This window comes from Pseudorasbora parva, chromosome 13 (genome assembly GCF_024679245.1).
Source record: "Pseudorasbora parva isolate DD20220531a chromosome 13, ASM2467924v1, whole genome shotgun sequence".
NCBI classification, from domain to species: Eukaryota; Metazoa; Chordata; class Actinopteri; order Cypriniformes; family Gobionidae; genus Pseudorasbora; species Pseudorasbora parva.
In genome coordinates this window covers 30,400,909-30,422,508 of record NC_090184.1, presented here as the reverse complement: position 1 = coordinate 30,422,508, position 21,600 = coordinate 30,400,909, and the positions used below count along the sequence as shown (strand labels likewise).

The 21,600-nt window shown below is 37.9% G+C and overlaps 1 protein-coding gene across 1 annotated transcript; it reads left to right on the top strand.

Moving 5' to 3' along the window:
• The first annotated feature begins 9,741 nt into the window (after positions 1-9,741).
• Positions 9,742-20,925, top strand: LOC137038895 (tumor necrosis factor receptor superfamily member 14-like). Its single transcript, XM_067413901.1, has 7 exons — positions 9,742-9,817; positions 15,751-16,001; positions 16,171-16,296; positions 16,476-16,625; positions 20,156-20,243; positions 20,326-20,506; positions 20,587-20,925. Exons 2-7 carry the CDS (start codon positions 15,869-15,871, stop codon positions 20,611-20,613), a joined length of 705 nt encoding a protein of 234 aa, XP_067270002.1. The 5' UTR covers positions 9,742-9,817; positions 15,751-15,868; the 3' UTR covers positions 20,614-20,925.
• Positions 20,926-21,600: the final 675 nt, after the last annotated feature.

Sequence of the window (21,600 nt, the reverse complement as noted above, 5' to 3'; positions counted from 1 at the left end):
TCATTAAAGCTACACTGTGTGATATTTTTCCCCATCTAGTAGTGAAAGGGTATATGACTGTCCAGTTTCTGTTCCTCTCAATTCCAGTTTCGTTTTAACTCGTACGGTGGCCGATTTAGTCCAAGATTAACATGGCCATCCCCCTCTTCACATTCGACACGGTGCCATCGAGTGTTAAAGGGTTAGTTCACCCAAAAATGAAAATTAGATGTGTTCTAGAAAAATTCTATAATGAAAATGTACAACATGAATCCATTTTCCAAACCGTGTTTTTGTCTTACCCTGAATCATTATGGTACACTTATAATAATTATGTATATTGGGACTATTTCAGGCCAGACTGGTAGGTACCACTGCGGAGGAGCACAGTCCCTGCGTGATCTGCCATAGACATAAACAGAGAGAAGTAGCTCCGGCTGCAATGTTCTTCCGCAAGACGCATGCAGCTCTGTTTATTAACCACTAGAGTACAAAAAGTTACGGACTGCAGCTTTAAACACACACCATACATAGCATGCTCCATTGAGAAATTAACTGTAACATCACACGATCGTGTTGTTTACAGATGTTTACTTACATTGTTACTGATATTCAACAGCATAGACATTTAAAGCAGTTTTACTCACCGCCTGCTTCCAAAGCAGGACCGAACCGTTATCGTTGGCATCGCTCTGTCAAAAACACACTTCTTTGGTAACTGTTGATTTTGTGAAGTCCTGTGACAGCAGTGACCGTTGCGATCCACTTTTGCGACACGACTGAAGCATGATGTTGTGACGCTTCTCGTCATTTCTGCGTTTAAATCGGTTCAAATGCAGAGCTGCCTTCCCGGAATGCTATGCGGGCGCGTTGAAGACGATTGACGTCATCCATAGGAATAAAGTGGAGCGCGGCGCGACAGAAGTGTTGTACGGACGAGTGGATCTGATCTCCACCTTGAGAGCAGTGTTTATGGGTGTGCATTTGCTCTCTTGCTCTGGTCGACGGTGCTCACCCTTCCGAGAGAAGAGCCGTACGGCCCATACAAGGACATTCCGACCGGTTGATGTCAAGCGGACCCATGAACGAAAAAAATCTCTCCGAAACTTGTGAGAAACCGGAAGGAGTATTTTTGACACATCAAACGTCCAACTTAGTTTTTCAAACTTTGTCCATGTTTAGGATGGGAATCCAAGTCTTTAACAGTGCTCGAAAGCGTTAGTTCTGTCAGGGTGCCAGTCTGATCAGCTTTGAACTTGTTTTGTTGTCTATTGTTACTCCGCCCCTCTTGTCACCTGGTTATCTCATTAGGGCTCACACCTGTTTTAGTTTGTTTGTCACCCTTTATATTCTCCTCTTGTCTTCTGTCCAGTGCCAGATCGAATCTCTGCTTAGAGTTACCTGGCTCTTGTCTGTTCTTTTGAGACTGATATCTTGCCTGTTATTTTGAGACTGATATCTTGCCTTTGCTTCAGTAATGTTCTATTAATATTAGTATTAGTCCTAGTCTTGTTTTCCTGCCTTCTTTTTGGAGTTTGCTATTGCGCTCTGTTTTATTTTTTTTGAGCTCCCGTCTAGCTAGTTCAGTTTTAGTTTGTTTTCCCTTGTCCTTTTTCTTTTGCTCCCAGCTTCCCTGTCTACGCGGGCTGCCAGATCCCTACCTTGCTGATTCTCCATTTCGGATCTCCCTTGCCTGTCTGCCACCCAGGATTTCAGCCTCCACTGCCAGGTCCCTTCCTCCATTCTCCAGGTTTACCCTTTTTCTCTCTCCCCCTGCCATTGTGACATTACATCACCACTTGTTTGTCTGTGAACTCGCCTACCACATTGACTTTGGACCATACTCATCAATATCTCCATTCTCCAGTGTTGCGGTTTGGACCTGCTCAACCAATTGCCCTGAGAACGTTTTCTCCTATGCCCCCTGTTGGGCAGATGTAGTACTTTCTTGTACCTGGCTGGCATCATCCCTGTTTCCCCTTCTGACCAAGGACTCACTTTTTCTCGCTGTGATTTTGATTTTGTTTACTCTTGTCCCTTAATAAACACTGTTATCCCTGCAACTGATTCCTCATCTTTTACCACCCTAACAAGTTCACCCAAAAATGAAATTGATGATTGTCATTTGAGGATTGAAAACAAACACGGAAGAGAAGACAATGCTGAATAAAGTCCTAGTTTTTGCTAAAAAATATCTTAAACTGGGTTCCGAAGATGAACGGAGGTCTTACGTGTGTAGAACGACATTAGGGTGAGGAGTTAATGACATCAATTTTATTTTTGGGTGAACTAACCCTTTAAGTAAATGGTACTTAATTATATTTAACTTAGCAGATTGTATTTATTAAAAGTAGTTAAGTAAATGCAATTTTAAAAGGAACAACACTGTTGTGAAAATATCAATATATATAATGGTCACTTCTCCTTCATGCTCATTCACACATCGACTGGATCCTCTCGATGTGAAGTGGCATCACTGCGTCTGTCCTCCTGCAGTTTTTAATAAAGAAAGAAAGAACACAAGTACAAAATCGGTGCATTATACGCATTTTTGTGAGATCCGGCTGCATTATCAGTGCAGAAGGAACATGCTTGCTAAAAATTATTAAACCTAACTCACATTATGTTAAATTCAGTGTAATGTGTTTTACAGTGAGGCAACATAAGTAAAAATAAAAAAAATTGAGTAGAGAGCAGATGCAATTGCACAGATTGTACCAATAAAATAAACCAGACATTTGTAACACTATCCACTGAGAGGTGAGTTGTAATGAACCCAAGTGCAGTTTCTTTAGGGGGTGGGGGTGAAATGCTGTTTCATGCATACTGAGCTTTTTACACTGTGAAAGACTTGGATTCCCATCCTAAACAGACAAAGTTTCCAAAACTAATGTTGGACGTTTGATGGAGTATTTCTGTGTTAAAAATACTCCTTCTGGTTTCTCACAAGTTTCGGAGAGTTTTTTTCGAGTATGGCTCGACTTGACGTCGATAGAGCGGAAGGTCCTTGTATGGGCCGTACGGCTCTTCTCCCTAGAGAGTGAGAAGTGACTAGAGCGAGAGAGGAAATGCACGCCCATAAACACTTGCTCAGATGCAGATCCACTCGTCCGTGAACACTTATGACGCGCCACGCTCCCGTTCCACTTTATTCCTATGGGTGATATCAAAGCTTCAGCACAGCATTCCCGGAAGGCAGCGCTGCATTTGAACCGATTTGAACGCAGAAATGACGGGACGCTTCACAATGTCGCGGATTTCCACGGTCAATGCTGTCACAGGACTTTACCAAATCATACCAAAGAAGTGTGTTTTTGAAGGAGTGGTCCCAGCGATAAAAGTTCGGTCCTGCTTTGGAAGCAGCCGGTGAGTAAAACTGCTTCAAATGTCTATACTGTTGGCTCGTCGTGTGAGTAAACATCAGTAAACGACACGATCGCGTGCTTCGTCATTCAAATGCGCTAACGGTTACTCCATTGCTGTTCTATGTATAACGTTACACTGGTCTGACATGCAAAACCGTTTTGCTTGCTACTGCTAAGGTTTAGTTGCATACAATAGTCCATAAACCGAATCATGTCCTCATAAACTGTGAGTAAACACACACAAATGTTGACAGGCACTAAATACAGTACATACCACAGAGACGGACGTCCTGCTGTTGCTGTTTCTCCTGTTCAATTTATTTCAGCCTGATTCTGGATCACGTATTAGCTGAATCCGATTGATAGCATACATGGGTCGATAGCATACTTGGGTTTCTCCACGCTTGAGGACGTCACCGCTTTGGGTGTGCGCGTCATTCTTTAGCTCCGCCCACACGATACGCCTCCAGGCGCTGGTTTTTTTTTCTGGAAAGACTCGGTACAGCCTATATTTCTTTCATGAATATAATAAAACTAAAGACTTTTCGGAGATATGAAGGATGCAATACTACTCTATAGGTACTCAAGATTGACATGAGATTGACTGAAACTGAGTGCCCCCCCCACCCCCTTTAATTATCCAAACTTAAATCCAAACATAAACAAAAGGCTTGGCTTGGCATTAATCTAGACAAAAACATAAACATAAATTAAACCTTAAACTTAAACCTTCACCAACATTCAGGTACATATACATACACAATACCAGAAAAAAGACACATGGCAAACATGAGGGATTACAAATACACAAAGACTGAGGACTTGACAAGACACACCTGTGAACAATGATCAACCAATAAACCAATGACACATCAGAACACAAGACAAGGGAGCACATGGCAGGATCATGACAAACCAGTAAGAGCATGCCAGGACATGACAGTGAACATGAAAACCTAAAAAACACCAAAACACCCTTTTGACATTCTTTGGTGATTAGCTTTAATAAATTCATTGCTGGGAAATTTTCAGGTGATATAAAATGTCTAGACTCTTTTAAATAAGACTAACAACACACACACAGGCAGCCAGCACTTAATCACGACCAGCTAACATTAAATTATTTTGAAGTTAATCAGACTGGGTGACTTTTTCTATAAGAACATGGCTAACTACATTTAATCCCCTCTATTTTTGACTAACCACCAGTCTCAACTTTATAGAAGACGATAATGCCGGGGCTTTAGCTAACGTTGTTGTGATTAAAACTCACATTCAGTTCATTTTGAACCTGTAAGGGAAGATTCGAATATAAATATTAAAAGGTACTGTGAACTTACAAATACACTTGAAGACTTATACATGCACATATGAGAAAGAACGTCAAGCAGAGAGGAAGAAAAGGAAGAAAGAACATGAAGAAACCAGCAACCTCTGACATGACCACCTGATAACTGATAGTCACTGATAAAAATCAACTGATAGCCAGTCAGCAGCTTACTAATAGTCAGTCAGCAGTTTAAGTTCCTCTGGAAATAACCTGAAGTATTATAATCTGTAATCTTTTGATATTTTGCTAATAACATTGATTATTGTGTAATCAGTATTTTTATCTCTTGTATAAATATTTTTTTTATTTTATAAAGACAAAGTACTGTTCAGTTTTTACTTCAGCTTATAAAGACAGTTCTATAAGAATAGAAAGAGCATTATAAATCATCTTATAAGGCCAAGGTCAACCAACCATCCATGAGAGAATCTGCTTGAGGGTATGCATGAATTCATTCAAATGGTTATTGACTGATTATTGATTTTGTATTGTTCATTAAAGGGTAGAAGGTCATTCACCTAGATCACTGCATATGTTAAACAAGCTAGACCTAATTCTGACCTGATCTCACCACAAAGCACAAACCATAACATGTAATAATCAACATGAACACATAGGCCTAGTTGTTTTCACAAATTTAAAAAATGGAAAGTCAAGACTTAGTGAGAATTAGCCAGCCATGTAAAGGCGATATCCCAAAGTGACCGTTTCTGCCACCACTGAACGAGCCAAGCAGGATCTTTTTGAAAAAACAAACAAACAAACAAACAAAAACGTGTGGGCGGATTCAAACGCACTTTCAGATTAAAATGTACTTAGTATTTTATGGTGAATGTGCTGTGACTATAAAACATTAAATAGTATTTGTAAATATATGGTAAAATTAGAATAGTTTTGTTCGCTCAAAATACTTACTCATTTGCGAGACATTTCTCTGCAAAACTCAGTTCACACACAGAATTGTGTCAGAAATGTAACCCCACTGTTCATGCGCCATAATGCTGGGGAACATTAGCCTAGAAATCTAGACGCATCCTAGCGGCAGAAAATTTAATTTGCCTGCAAGTGTCGTCTAGGAACCCTCAATACACGTTTGAGCTGTATTCCTCACAATCTGGACGGCCCAATCACATCGTGTTGGGCGTGGCCATTATGACGATGGCTGAGTTGCGTTTGCGTGCTTCTAGTAAACACAGAAACTGGCGAACGGCGGCGGTCTTTCGAATTAGCTTTGACCGCGACCCTGTAAGACTTGGAGTTAAGCTTTTCTCTGAGAAAAGAACAAAGAGCGAGTCATTCTTAAAAAGGGAAGATGTGTTCGGAGTTTAGCCGACCGGATACGGCGAATGTTTAATCTATCAGCGAGCTCTGCTTCACCTTCATTGCTCTGGTTGGTGTAGTGCTATCCTATCGTGTGCAGAGGGAGTTTGAAAGACAACAGTTTGTCCCGCCCCTCGGATTGAGCCCTGTCAATGGTGAGTTTCCAGACCAAACATCTTGATGTGGGTCTGGCTTGTCAGGCTAGGGGAACATAGGACCCTGGGAATGACTCCAATCTGATGGACAATGACCAGCTTACACTTCAAATACAAAGCAAGACTCCATGCAGTCATTGTTTGACTGCTTTTTTCTAGATTGAAACAATCACATCTTTTTTCCTTTTGTTCTGTGCCAAGCCAAGTCATGCCCATACTGTTTGAATGATTTTAAATACAGACACAAAATGAGTCACACAAATCAAATTCTCCACATACTTAATACTTTTTTTAATTTGAGTAATAAAATATATAAAACTAATATTTCAACCCCATTTTCTTAAAAAGTTGGGACATTTTGTAAAATGTAATAAAATCAAGAATCTGAGATTTGTTAATTCTCTTTAACCTTTATTTTACACAGTGTTCACAAAGAAAATATTTACATTAACATTAACATTGAAAGATTGAGAAACTGAACAGAACACAGGACTTATCTGCAGGGACTGAATCTGAACATTGCCCCCTAAACCCTCATTCACTATTCCCTACGTTAGTCCACTAATATGAACTCGTTTTTGCGGTGCAATGTGGGATGGAATGCAATCGATAACGTCCAATGTGGTTTCGGACACCACTACAAATTGCTGTCCCTCAAATAATGCTCTATTTGATGGTATAGGGGGAGGTTTCAGATTCAGCCTTAAAGAACATAGGTGAGGGTATTGTGATTGGGTATAAAAGGAGCATCCACCAAAGACACCAAATATTGTCAAACATTTCAAAATTCAAATATTTCTCAATGTAAGATTGCAAAGTATTTAGGTCTTTCACCATCTACCATACATAATATTGTGAAAAAATTTGTGTAATCCAGAGACCGTGTAGTTCAGTACAGGAAACTTGTGTTGAATGTGCGTGACCTTCAAGACCGAAACCATCATCCTGCTGTGTTGTTGAATCCACATGAGCTCTGGAGTATTTGGAAAGCCGTTGTCTTAATACAGTCTGCTGCTGCATCGAGAAACGCAACTGTTACGCATGGAGAAAGCTATTCATCTAGAGAGCAGAGAGAGCATTCTCTTCCAGTCCAAAAGAGTGGAAATGTGTGCTGTGCTCAGATGAGTTTCATGTTTGTTCTTGGGAAAAACTGACATCAAGTTCTCAGTACCAAAACATATTAAAAGGACTATCCAGACTTTCATCAGCGACAGGTACAAAGGTAGAAACAACTGTCATGGGGTGCATGAGTGCAAATAGCATGGGTGACTTATATGTGTGAATACCATTGACGTAAAGACGGAGAGGTGTACTGGGATTGTACAGAGACATACTGCCATCCTGGGAAACAAGAAAGTGCCAGGCCATATTATGCTACAACAGAGGGCCTTCTTAGACGTTCTACACCATAGACCCAATGTGCCTGACTGCCTGCTTGCTGTCTACAGGGCTGGACTGGGGCTAAAATTCGGCCCTGGCAAATAACCCAGCCCCACCGCCCCATGAGTTTCCCAGGAATGTTTTTGTTGGGGTTAGGGCCTTAAATTCGAGCAAATAAATAAAACTAGGAAAGGGACAAATAATGATGGATATTATCGAAATTATCTGCGAATGCAGATAACAAACTTAGGCCCTGTCCACATGAAGCCAGCACTTTCCCAATCCAAACTTTTTTTTCCCTTGCTTCAAGAAATACAATAATGCAGATACGTTAATTAAATGACGCAATATTGATGTGCGCATGCCCAGTGCCAGTTGTTGTATCCCTTAACTCTTTCACCGTGCTGGACGTAGTGTGATGACATCACCGTTTCAGAAAATATACGGATTCGCTGTACACACGAAAACGGAAGATGATCGTTTTCAAACTTACCCACTTTGGGACCCGGTTTCGAAAAATATCGGATTCATGCTTCTAAAACGGCGGATCCGTGTGGACGAAACGCTGATACGGTACAAAATTTATACGTATACAGCTAAACGCGTCTCCGTGTGGACGGGGCCTTAATATTGCACTTTTGTCACACAGAAATGCACTTGACAGTAAATCACTGATGATTTTGAGCTAGGATGAAGTACATTTACTGCTTTTAAATGATGTCATAATTTACTCAATCTCATGTCCTTCCAAACCTGTATAACTTTCTCTCTTCCGTGAAACACAACAGAAGATATTTTGAAGAATGTTGGCAACCAAGCCATTTTGGTTAGGCTACCATTGAATATTGTATGGACAAAAAAAACAAAAAACAGACTTGAATTTTATTTTTTATGCACAGAAATAAATTAATTTAGTTTAACTGTAGGCCAGTTTCATTTAACTGTAAGAGCATGGTAGTCAGGTAAAACCATGTTCTTCGTTACCATGGGTACCAAATATATAAACCATATATAGGCTAATAAACTATTGAATTTGTAATAATAAATATTAGAAATACATGAAAATACGAAAACAGCCTCTAGCTATAAAAGTGATTTAAATTCCACAATATTTAATGTAAGTAATAATAGCAACATTTTTTATAAAAAGGCGAGTTGCAAAACACCTTATTTCTTCACTGTAAGTAGCTGCAAGGTAATTTGTGGTTGTGCTAAAGTGACATGTTTGTAGTTGTGTGTAGGCCTATTGCCGTTTTCCACTTTACCTTTTCATGTAGGCCTATTTTAATGTTCGCGGCTGTTTTCAGCTATATTCACCACAGAACCTGTAATGTTCCCATTTCACACGATGTATAAAACAAAATTCAGAGTCAAAGTGCCGTTCATCACTTTATAGAGGAGCGTACGTACGTTCGTCAGCGGTTGCATTGTGACGGATATGCAGTTCCATGCGATCAAAAACAAAACAAAAACAAAAAATATAAAAGCGCCTAATATGGAGGGGAGGTCTTTCTCACTTTGGCCTGTCAATTCAGAAGACAAACCAATGTGCCGCTGTCGCTGCATGATGGGCCAGTCAGTGACTAAATAACTAAATAATTCCCCTTGTATCGGCCCCAAAGTGCGTTGGCCCACTGGGAAAATGCCCGGTATGCCAGATTACCAGTCCAGCCCTGCTGTCCAGATTTGTCTCCATCATGAAAAGGAGAAGCAGACAATGATGACCATTGACGGTTGAGCAGCAGTCTTTTTATCAAAAATACCACATGCAAAATTACAACAATTAGGTATCCTCATTTAAAAAGTGTAATTAAAAGGAAAGTTAATGTGACAGTTGTAAACTCTGTCCCAAATCTGTTGCAGTCATCAAAATCCTCATTTGTTCATATTTATAAAATACATTTAAATTGTTCTGTGAAATCTGAAAATCTTTTTTTTGTACGTGTCGGTTAATTAAAGGTTAAAGAGGATTAACAAATCACAGATTCTTGACATTTATTACAAAATGTCCCAACTTTTCTGGAATTGGGGTTGTAAACTATAAATACATGATCTGCATCCTTAACATTGATTACTTTTAGGAAAGGTGCTGTAAAACTCATTATTAAATGTGTTTCAGCATTAACAGCCACTGCATACATTTTTAACAATGGGTTACTTGTATCCATTGTGCAAGAATTGCACTGCATGTTTTTTTTTTTCTTGTCACAAGCTTTCACATGCTTTATTCATTCTTGTTGTCACACCAGATTGGGCAAGATCTGTGAGAAACAGCTAACTCCTTTAAAGTAAGTGATTTTCTTAAGCTCTTTTGTTAGTAAATTGATTTAATGATTGTATTCGCTAGCTGGTTGTCAAGTCGACTGGGTAATGCCAAATATGTGTTGTTAGGATGTCGAGAAGAAAGAAAGAAAGAAAGAAAGAAAGAAAGAAAGAAAACAAAATCCTATTCTCACTTCACAATTCAAAGTTCTTTTCCCGCTGATCATTTCATTTTAATTATAGTGGAAAACATTATCTAGCAAACTGTAGCATCTTTAACATTTGATGACTGCACTTATAGGGTTTGAATATTGAATAAATTACTCCATCTGAACATAGTGTTCTTGGGTGTGAACTTGGAACTGAATGCAGAGGTTGTGAGCCAGACAGTCTGGCTGAACAATCATAACAATCCCTTATGAAAATAAGTTTATTTGAGTGTGCTATTGGTATACTTCTGTTAAACTAAAAATGATAAAGTTTAAGTCTACTGTTTATGTACTTCTCAGAAATATACTTTATGTAGACTACTCAGAAATATACTTAAAATTGCACTAAAGTATACTTGACTTATACTGACAGAAAAGTCTAACTATATTTGGCCTATATGTACTCAATCCTTAAAATTATAATTAAGGATTCTAAGTATACTTGGCTTGTAGTTATGTTAACTTTTTTTGATTGAGTATATTTTTCACATTTTACAAAGTCTACACCCGTTTCCCCCATACTCCGTTTGCAGTGCATATGCAGTGTGCATTTTTTCCCGTACCCATGTTAACAGATTACAGCTTTCACACTGCACCCGTCAGTCCGTTCCAGGTGCGGGGCGTCTGCAGTGCGGTGATCGTTTCATTACCGAGTCTATTTTTTGCTATGCTGCACTGCTGCATTAAAGTGACAGAACATTAGGGGTGTCAACAATAATCGATTCGGCGATGCATCGTGATGCGGGGCATGAACGATTCAGCATCGATGCGGCAAAGTGCCATAATCGATTATGTGCAATTCCCCTTTATTCCACAAGGTGGCAATGTCTGATACCCAATGATGAAGTGACGTTTCACTCATAGTTACCTCTGACAGAAAACGAAACAATAATTATAATCTGCAAAACTTGAAATGGGTTAGTGATTTACTTCAGAAAGCAAATACTAAACACAATCATATGTTAGTGTCACTGTCTCTGATGATGGATGTGGTCAAGAAGCTGTCAGTGATCAAAATATTGATTTTGAAGACGTTGAAAATGAGTTGGAGAATATGCTCGAGATCGCGAATATGAGGCAGATGCTGAATCTACTGGTAAACTCTGACGAGGTCATATGATGATGGTATTAAACATCTGCTCAAACTGAATCCTTCCAAGCTCCAAAAGGTAACGAAATAGGTTTTATTTTATTCTTCTGAAGCTGTTACTCTAAAATCAGGAGTTTTATATATTATCACGACAGGTAGAGGTCTATCCATGTTAAATATAGATCCGGGTCGCTAACGACCTGAATATGTAAGAATGTTTGGTGAAACAGTCATGCATTTAAGGGTTAATTGCATTTTATTTAATTTTGTTTAATTACATTTTATTTTATTTAATAACTTTTATGTCAAAGATACAGGAGACACATAGCAGCCAATACAATCTGTTGTTTAATATCTGCTTGTATTGCATCATGACTGATGAAAAATTTGCTTTGTGTGCAGTAGAATTTTGATGCATCACAATGCATCGTAGAATCGAATTGAATTGAATCGTTACCTGGTGAATCGTAATCGAATCGAATCGTGAAGGCAGTGCCAATGCACACCCCTACAGAACATTGTTCACATTAAAATAAAAATGTAGACGCGAAAATCTAGTAATTTCACCACAAATGCATATAATTTAAAAGTCAACACATGGCTTTTTTCTCAGGTGAAGCAAGGAAACGACACCTTATGGCATTTAGGTCAAAAATGTGCCGTAATGGATAACACTCGTCCTTTCTTATGGAAAACAAAGTTCTTTATGACCTGCAGGATTTCTTTTAAAAGGCTTTGAAAACGAAAGAAAAGACGAGAGTCGGGTGTTTTTGAATAGCTTATTGTAAGGGTGCGTTCACACTTGTCATGTTTGGTTCGATTAAAACGAACCCTGATGCGTTTGCTCGGTTAGTGCGGTTCATTTGAACATATGTGAACGCTGCCATCCGAACCCTGGTGCGCACCAAATAAGCGGACCGAGACCCATCTTTTTAGCAGTCTCGTTCCGCTTGTTTGGTGCACACCAGGGTTCGGCTTCCAAACCAACGCAACACGGACCAAAGACATGTAAACAAAACAAAAACAGGACGTAATGTCACAAGATGCGACACTACAAGTCAGCTGATTTGACGACGCGGAAAGATTGGTGTATCCTAATATTATGGCATTGGTGTCACGTTAGAGCGTGAACATGGAGCAACGAGGAGGTAGTGCCTTATCAATATTTGGTCCGACGAGCATGTTTGAAAATGCTAGAAAAAAAACGGACAAAAAACATAGGTATACTTGGTTCTTCTCATCAAAGGACCTGTTGCCCATAGTCGGTACAGACGATGGAACTGCTGTCTCTTTTGCTGGAGATCTTCGTTTCTGCATGCAACGGAGGAAATCCTGCTGCTGTTTTGTTTTGAACATTTTATGAGCTCTTTGTGAGTTCTCAGCTGGTAAAAATAATGCCATATGTACACGCATAAAATGATCGCGTTTAATCCAGCACACAGCATTGTTTTGAATGTTCTGTAAGCTCCGTCATAAAATATGTCATAAAAGTCGACTAGTTGTGACCGTATCCCTATGCCTTTGGTTCGGTAACTTTAGGTTCACTGTTAAAAATGCCAGTGTGAACGCTAAGCGGACCAAGACTATATTTTTTGTTTTTTGGTCCGGACCAAACGAACCAAACTACAAGTGTGAATGCAGTTTCTAATTTAAACGCTAAGTTTCTAATTGAAAATGTTTGTGATTTTAGGATGTAACCTACCAGTATGTTTAAATGTTTTGCCACTTGTGTGAGCTAAATGTAAAGTACTAGGCTATATAAATATGAATTGATGAATTGAATAAAATGTAGTACGTCACTGCAGAGGAGTATGTGTGAAATATGTGGCGTATAGTGGCGATGTATTTGCCGTAATATTGTTTGCATTACTTTATTGATTTATAAAGAAAACAGATCTAAATGTATAGTCCACTGGTGTACATAGGAAACAGCAGAAACAAGTGAGAGAAGATTAAGCAAATGTAAAATAGCACGAAATTAAACATTAAACAGCATGCCTAACATTTCCGAATAAAATGAAGACCAATGAAGAGGAAATGACTGTAAAGTTTTGGAGTAGTTTTGATCATAATTCTGAATCCGATGCGGACATTGTCTCTGATAAAAAAATTCTCTGCTTTGTTGTTTAAAATGTTGCTTTTTAAATTAAACTTACCCACATTCAAGTGTTGATAAAAAAAATTATATTATAAGTACACTTACAAGTATACTAGTACAGTGGTATTAGTATACTTACTAACTGAAGTATAGGCTACTTACAAAAATACTTGAACATTACTTAAGTATACTTAATAAAATTAACTTGAAGTAGGCTACAGTTCTTTTTCGTAAGGGATCATAAATCAAGTATGTGCTGTTAATTTTTTGTCTTCAATCCTATTTTTTATTTTTGAAATTTAAGATAGCCTAATGTAGGAAATGTATGCCAGATATTAAACTTAACATCTAATAGTCAGCTAATATTTGTTTTGGAAGCATGTGAAAACTTGAGCAGGAAACTAGGGCGTTTTCACACCTGAAAGTCCGCACCAAGGTCCGAACCAAAGTTCGTGTTTTGATACATTGTATCCATTTGGTTAGTTTTGGTTTGCTTTTACATTGCAGTTATTTAGCGCACTAAAGAACTTAGGCTTGTTTCACACTTGTGCGCTCTGTTGCTGATAAACAGGATGTAATTTAAGTTCTGTTGCTTTTATATGAAAATAAATATTATGAACAAGACACCCAAAGTTTTTGTTATTTATTTCCATTCGAAAGACCTGTTTATTATACTTTAATTACATACATGTTTTTATATATTTTTATAAATATGACAACAATCACATAACCAACAGAGAGATCGCACTGTCCGAGAGTTTGGGAATATTCACACATAATTTACACACATTAAAACATGATATCAGTTTTTAAAATCAAAAATTAAAAAAAAGAAAAATACATCACGGTTGTTTAAGCCAATAAGCATTAAGCTGTTTCGTCAGCAAGTCGTTTCCCATCGTGCTTTTGGTCAGCGCAGTCGGTGGAGAGCAACTGCGCTCGACTGCAGAATCCGACACATCCGCCTCGCCATCGCGAGAGATTTTTGACATACGTCAGCATGACATCAGAGCAAGGCGGACCGCCCTCAGACACATTTCTAACCGGCATGCATCTCGCGCTGATCACCGGTGATCGGTTCTGCGCAGATTTTGCTCATCTCAAACAAGCCTAAGTTCAGGCAAGCCGGACAGTTCTCTCCTCTCGTAGTGGATCAGACACCTGCGAGATCAGTAGCGGATATCGCGGGATTCACACTTGTGCGCTCTGTTGCTGATAAACTGGATGTAATTTAAGATCTGTTGCTTTTATATGAAAATAAATATTATGATTCCTTTCGAATGGAAATAAATAACAAAAACTTTGGGTGTCTATCCAAAGTTTTTGTTATTTATTTCCATTCGAAAGGCCTGTTTATCAAGCATTTTTACTTTAATCACATAAATTTTTTTATTAATATGACAACAATCACATAACCAACAGAGAGATCGCACTCTCCAAGAGTTTGAGAATATCCACACATAATTTATACACATAAAAACATGATATCAGAGTTTTAAAATCAAACATTTAAAAAAAACAGCCTTACATCACGGTTGTTTAAACCAATAAGCATTAAGCTGTTTCGTCAGCAAGTCGTTTCCCATCGTGCTTTTGGTCAGCGCAGTCGATGGAGAGCAAATGCGCTCGACTGCAGAATCCGACACATCCGCCTCGCCATCACGAGAGATTTTTGACATACGTCAGCATGACATCAGAGCAAGGCGGACCGCCCTCGGACACATTTCTAACCAGCATGCATCTTGCGCTGATCACCGGTGATCGGTTCTGCGCAGATTTTGCTCATCTCAAACAAGCCTAATATTATGGCATTACTATCTGCAGCACCAACTATACTCGAGGCAAATTCACCAAATGAACGTCCTCATTGTGCATTGGGCGCCCACAGGAAAGGAGGAGAAGACTATAGCCAATAGGCTGCTTTTTTTAGCCAAAGAATGTATTTTGTTTTATAGTTATGTTTAAATATTATAATGTTATTTTTAAATTTCATCTAGGCTATATATTGATTATGAAACGTGCACAGATGCTCAAAAATAAACAGTCACGCAAAGCACACTGTTCACGCGAGCTGACTACACAAGTGGTTCATCACTGCATGTGCTGTGAGTTTAATCTGTGTTTTTTCACTTATTCTACCACCAGAACTTCCTGTAAATGGTCTGAAAGTCCGAACTATACAGAAAATGCTTTCACACAAGAAACGAACCGAACCTTTGTTCAGTTTGGTCCGGATCGAGAATACCTTTTTTTGTCGGAACAAATTTCGTCTGTTTGGTCCGGACTGTGGTCTGAGAGAGGTTTCACACCTGTAATTTTGGTCCATAACAAACTGAAAAGTCCGAAAATCCGGACCAAACAAGGTAGGTGTGAAAGCAACCTAAAAGTCAATGTTAAATGGTTTCACAACAAGAGATTCAATTAGCCTATATATAAATCAATATAGTTGTTCATTCAAAACTTTTAGTTATGAGTGTCAGATTTACTAACCATGTTTTGTTGAAATCTATACTTGGGACCTTTCCTGAATTTTTCTTTTTCTGTGTTCTGTCAACTCCACAGATGGAAATCCATCAGAAAATGATGATCAGATCCTGATTCAACACAAAACAGAAGTGTTTTTGAAGTCTGATGGGAGTCTAAATCCAACAACAAACTCTCTAAACCTTTTCATATCTTTATGAAAATGCAGATTTTGTTGATTATATTATTCATTGTTGCTAGTACCTTTCTATACATAGAACTGGGTTATTGTGTCTGTGGCCATGCTGAATATGAGATAAACGGACAGTGCTGCCCCATGTGTGCACCTGGTACGGACAAGTGGATAGTTCACAATAATAAAAGAAAATCATTTTAGTTTTTAGTCCAGAAAGTATTCTTTATAATTGTAAAATGTCTTGACATAGGAATATGTAAAAAATGTATAGCAAAGCCTTCAATGTAAAAATTATTTTATCGCATAGCCTATCCTTTTTTAAGGTAACCGTGTTTTTTGGCATTGTACGGTGGATACCAGCACAACTTGTGTACCCTGCAGTGACTTCACATACACTGATGAGCCTAATGGTCTTGAAAAATGTTTCTTCTGCTCAGCCTGTGATGCAGGTGAGTGTTTTACATTTACTGCTCTGGAAAAAATTGAGACCACTTAATATTGAAAAATCAATGTTGAGTGGTCTCTTAATTTTTCCAGAGCTGTATATTTACATGTATTCATTAAACAGAATGAGAGTTCTGGCTATGAAAAGTATACATCAATGTCCTTCTTCAATGTCTTTTTGAAGGTTTAAGGATAAAGAAGGCCTGCACAAAGTTATCAGACACAGTTTGCGCACCAGAAAATGGATTCTTCTGTTTGATCCAAGAAAAGGGCAGCTGTAGATCAGCTGTTAAACATTCTCAATGTAAACCTGGAGAATATATTCAACAAAGAGGTACGGATGTTCATGTTCTTAGTGCAGATGTTATCCATCAAAGTCTATAAATCTTTGGCAAATACACATCAAATAATTTGGCAGATAGCCTGTCCTGATATGCAAATAATTTAATGTGTACACAAAATAAGACCTTTTATTAAAATAAGAGGTACACAAAATAAGACCTTTTACAAATATATATATATATATGAAGCAGATGGGCTACAACAGCAGATGACTCCACTGGGTCCACTTTAGGAAAAAGAGGCTACAATTTGCACAAGCTCACCAAAATTGGACAGTTGAAGACTGGAAAAATGTTGCCTCTGATGAGTCTCAATTTCTGTTGAGACATTCCCATGGTAGAGTCAGAATTTGGCGTCAACAGAATGAGAACATGGATCCATCATGCCTTGTTACAACTGTGAAGGCTGGTGTTGGTGGTGTAATGGTGTGGGGAATGTTTTCTTGGCACACTTTAGGCCTATCAGTGCCAATTGTGTATCGTTTAAATGCCACGGCCTACCTGAGCATTGCTTCTGACCATGTCTATCCCTTTATGACCACCATGTACCCATCATCTGATGGCTACTTCCAGCAGGATAATGCACCAAAAGCTTGAATCATTTTAAATTGGTTTCTTTGAACATGATAATGATTTCACTGTACTAAAATGGCCCCCACAGTCACCAGATCTCAACCCAATAGACTTAGAGCATCTTTGGGATGTGGTGGAACGGGAGCTTCATGCCCTGGATGTGCATCCCACAAATCTCCATCAACTATCCTATCAATATGGGCCAACATTTATAAAGAATGCTTTCAGCACCTTGTTGAATCAATATATACACAATCACCTAAAGGATTATTAGGAACACCATACTAATACTGTGTTTGACCCCCTTTCACCTTCAGAACTGCCTTAATTCTACGTGGCATTGATTCAACAAGGTTGCATGCATTGAAGAAAATGCCATGTGATTGGCTGATTAGATAATTGCATTAATGAGAAATTAAATAGGTGCAGGGGTGGTAAGTAATCAAGTCAAATCAAAAAATACTTTGATACTTTACTTAAGTATTTTTTTCAGGGATCTGTACTTTACTTGAGTATATTTTATTTGCATCTACTTTTACTCTTACTCCACTATAATATTAAAGGCAAAGTGTACTTTTTACTCCAATACATTTCCCCATGCCCGCTCCAAGTATTAAGTATTTATTACACTTGATTTCCAAACCGGTCTGGTCATTCATGGATGATCCAGTCGGGTATAGACTTGGAAAAGCTGACAAGTCAGGTTTGCCACACTAACGTTAGCTCAGTGTTTCCCCAACTTTTTTATTTTGCGGCACACAATTTACTATGAAAACATTGGTAACATTTTACAATACAGGTGCACTATTATAATTCATGCCTAACTAATGCACAGATAATCAGTTAATGTATTACTAATGAAGAACTAAACGATTTATTAATGGTTATCAGCAACTAATGAACATTCTCTATGATTAATAGATTAAGTAATATATGAATTGCTATTGACATCATTAATTCCCTAATAACATATTACATTAACTGATAATGTAAATTCATGTATTCAAAGCATGCATTCCGACTCTCAGTTGTCTGTTTAATTAATCATTAATCATAACAATTGGCTAATTATATTATGACTTTACTTGTTGAGGCACATGACTATTAACTAATTGTTACGTAATATGTCATTGTGGTTATGGCTTTTGAATTAATTTTGAATTAGTTCATAGTATCTTGCTCCTCATCTGTTTTATGGAGCTAATGTTATGGAACATGTCTATTTTAAGTTTAACCCCTATACTGCGTTAAGGTGCTTCATTGTCTCTTATTAATTGCAAATCTAACAAATTCTTAATTGCAGTATCTAATCTTATATTAGATATAATATAATTTGTTGTCAAGAATGTATTTACATTGCATATCAGTCCCAAAAGATTTTATCTGCTTAATTATTGATATTTACAGTTAATTTGAATATTTACTTTTTACTTTTGGTACTTGAGTACGTTTTAAATCTGATACTTTTGTACTTTTACTCAAGTGATGTTTGAATGGAGGACTTTCTACTTTTACTGGAGTATTTTTTATATATACTTTTCTTTTATATATACTTTACTTATACTTTTTTTATATATACTTTTTTTATATATACTTATTATAACTTTTGAGTACTTTTACCACCTCTGAATAGGTGTCCCTAATTACCCTTTAGGTGAGTGTTTGTATATATATGCTATACAATACATGGCCTCATTCTGATGCAGATGATCACAACATTATTTTGTAAGAATATGCATCAAACATTAAAACAGATTTGAACTTTTTGCAATAACAATGCACAAGTACAATCATGCAAATATATTATATTATATTATATTATATTATATTATATTATATTATATTATATTATATTATATTATATTGCTCATGTAATCTCTGCAGAAATAGGATATGTAGGGAGGGATGCCACAATACTCAATATAAACCGTTCGGTACGGCACTCACGGTTCAATAGCTGGTGAATTGCGTTTTTTCGGTTTTGAATTTAATTAATTATTTTAATTTCTCTCCGTTTGAAATATTTCTCTCAGTTTATTTCGACTCTTTCTGAGTGTGCCTGTGAGTCTACGCGCTGATATGAGCAAATATCCAATCATATGCACTAAAGTTAGGGGGTGTAGCCGCGGTTTAAAGCCTTGCCGGTTAAACATTTCATTTGCGTGCATATGTTTAACCGGCAAGGCACGGACTATACAATGCATGCACTGTTTTGCATTGAGCGCGCGAACTAAACGTCTGTCAAACACACACATTCCTGGACAGTCTTACTGCGCTAATACTGTCAAATACACACAAGGTTAACATATAAACACAGTCGGATATGTGTAAAGTGAAAGTCAAATCGCGCGCGTCTAGATATACGAGATGTGAGCATGTTTTCAATTGACAGCAGCAGTCTTCTGAACACGCTGTCCTTAAAGGGACTGTTCCCTCTAAAATGATTTTAATAAAAAACTAAACAAAAGACCTTTAATACAGTAGCTTTTAATCAATGTTGTATACTGAAGACTATGTAGCCTAGTTTTAATTTTAGCCTACATGAATTCATTCAAATTCATACTTAAATGCTACATCTCTGAGCTGCCACTGTAAATCTTTATAAATATGTATTTTATATTATACAATACACTAAGAATGTGTACAAGGTTTTTTTTAAAGTAAAGTTTTAAGTTTAAGTAAGGGTTTTCAAGTCTTTAAAGTAAAATAAAGAAAGAGTATTGCAATAAAAACCTTTTCTCCATAACCTTTTTCTGTTCCTGTCGCCTAAGAATAGAATAGCCAAAAAAACTAACCAAACCGAAAAACCGTGGTTAAAAACCAAGGTATGTATTGAACAGTGGACTAACTGTATTGTTGCATCTCTAATATGTACTATGGAACTATATAGTTTAGATGATCCTGAAAACTAAAAATCTTCTAAATACTCAGTGTCTTTATATCTTTACAGGAACAGAAAGCATGGATACTGTATGTGACGTCTGCTTAAATGGCACTTATTCTGATGGCACTTTCACAGCTTGTAAAGCACATACAAAGTGAGAAATCTGACATTGCTACATTAAATTCTCATTCTAATAATTCTGGATGTGCTAACATCACACTCTTACATATCCGCAGATGTCAGAGTATGGATCGTAGACAAATAAAAGCAGGAACTGTGTCATCTGATACTAGATGTGAATATTTTACTCCAGCTCTCATTGGAATTATAATTGGTGCTGTGGCCATTGTTCTTGTTATTATTGGAGTATCAGTTTATCATATACAAACACAAGGCAAACACTCTTCCAGGGATAAGGTAAGGCTTTGAAATTAAAACCCATCATAATATAATTTACATTTGCTGGATGGAACTTTTATACCACTTTAATATTTCAGGTCTGTCCAGGTCTGATTTGCTGGTGAGAGGCTCTTAAAGTGTACATTTATACAAAATCTATTGTAGCGTCTGTGGTCTCTTACAATGAGGATCAAAGATGAACCCAATGTTGATTGTAAAAAGGGGGGGATAGCTTTTAGCCGCATGTAAATTAAGAGCCACGCCACAGAGTCTGGGGGAAGTGACAACTCCGACAGTTTTACGACCCAGTCCAAATAAAACAGGCAGTGATCGGGTCACATGACTCGAACCCTGTCCCCCCCCCCCCCCCCCCCCTTCATTCCCCAGACAGAAAGGCGTCAAGACTCCTGTCAATACACACGGACTCACAAACACACACACACATTCCTTATGAAGCTTTAATTAAGACTATTCTAGACTGTATACGAGGTAGCTTGGTGTGTATATGCATGCTCCTTGACTCATGCCTACTCAGTCATGGCGTAGAAACAATGTAAGTTCAGTTTAAATGCTTGTATTTCTGGGTAAGAATGTATCTCTGTTTTAATATCTCCCAGCCATAAGGTGTTTGATATCTAAATATTCCTATTTCTTTGACTTACTCAACGATGCACAAAATGGGATTGTGAAATGTATCATTAATATGTTCAGCCGACTTGGGAGTAAAACCATACAAAATCAACACCCCTTAACGACACCTCAGAAACATGCAAAACAGGTCGTAAACCAAGACAAAGAGAACTTTTCCCGCTCAGAATTCACCCTCTGGATTGGGTGAATTACCCAGAAGGGGGCGTGGATTGATTGTCTTAAAAGACCAGTGGAGACCACAATCGTGCTCTTCTGAAAATCCTCTTCTTCTGAAAATCTGCTCTCTTCCGAAATCTTCTCTTCTACAATCCGGTCTTCAACAACCCTTTGCTCCTCGCTTCATCAACTTACTAGCCCCACGGGCCTTCTTCAGGAGGAGAACACGAAGCACCACTAGAGAAAAAGCTGCTTCCCTCCCGACCTCGGAAAGAACCACCGGACAAGCAGGAACACACGCACAC

Excerpts from the sequence above, each read along its gene's own strand:
- LOC137038895 (XM_067413901.1), top strand. The coding sequence starts at position 15,869 with ATGAAAATGCAGATTTTGTTGATTATATTATTCATTGTTGCTAGTACC. Across the intron at positions 16,002-16,170 it reads CTGCCCCATGTGTGCACCTG|GTAACCGTGTTTTTTGGCAT; the intron begins GTACGGACAAGT and ends TCCTTTTTTAAG. Across the intron at positions 20,244-20,325 it reads GCTTGTAAAGCACATACAAA|ATGTCAGAGTATGGATCGTA; the intron begins GTGAGAAATCTG and ends ACATATCCGCAG.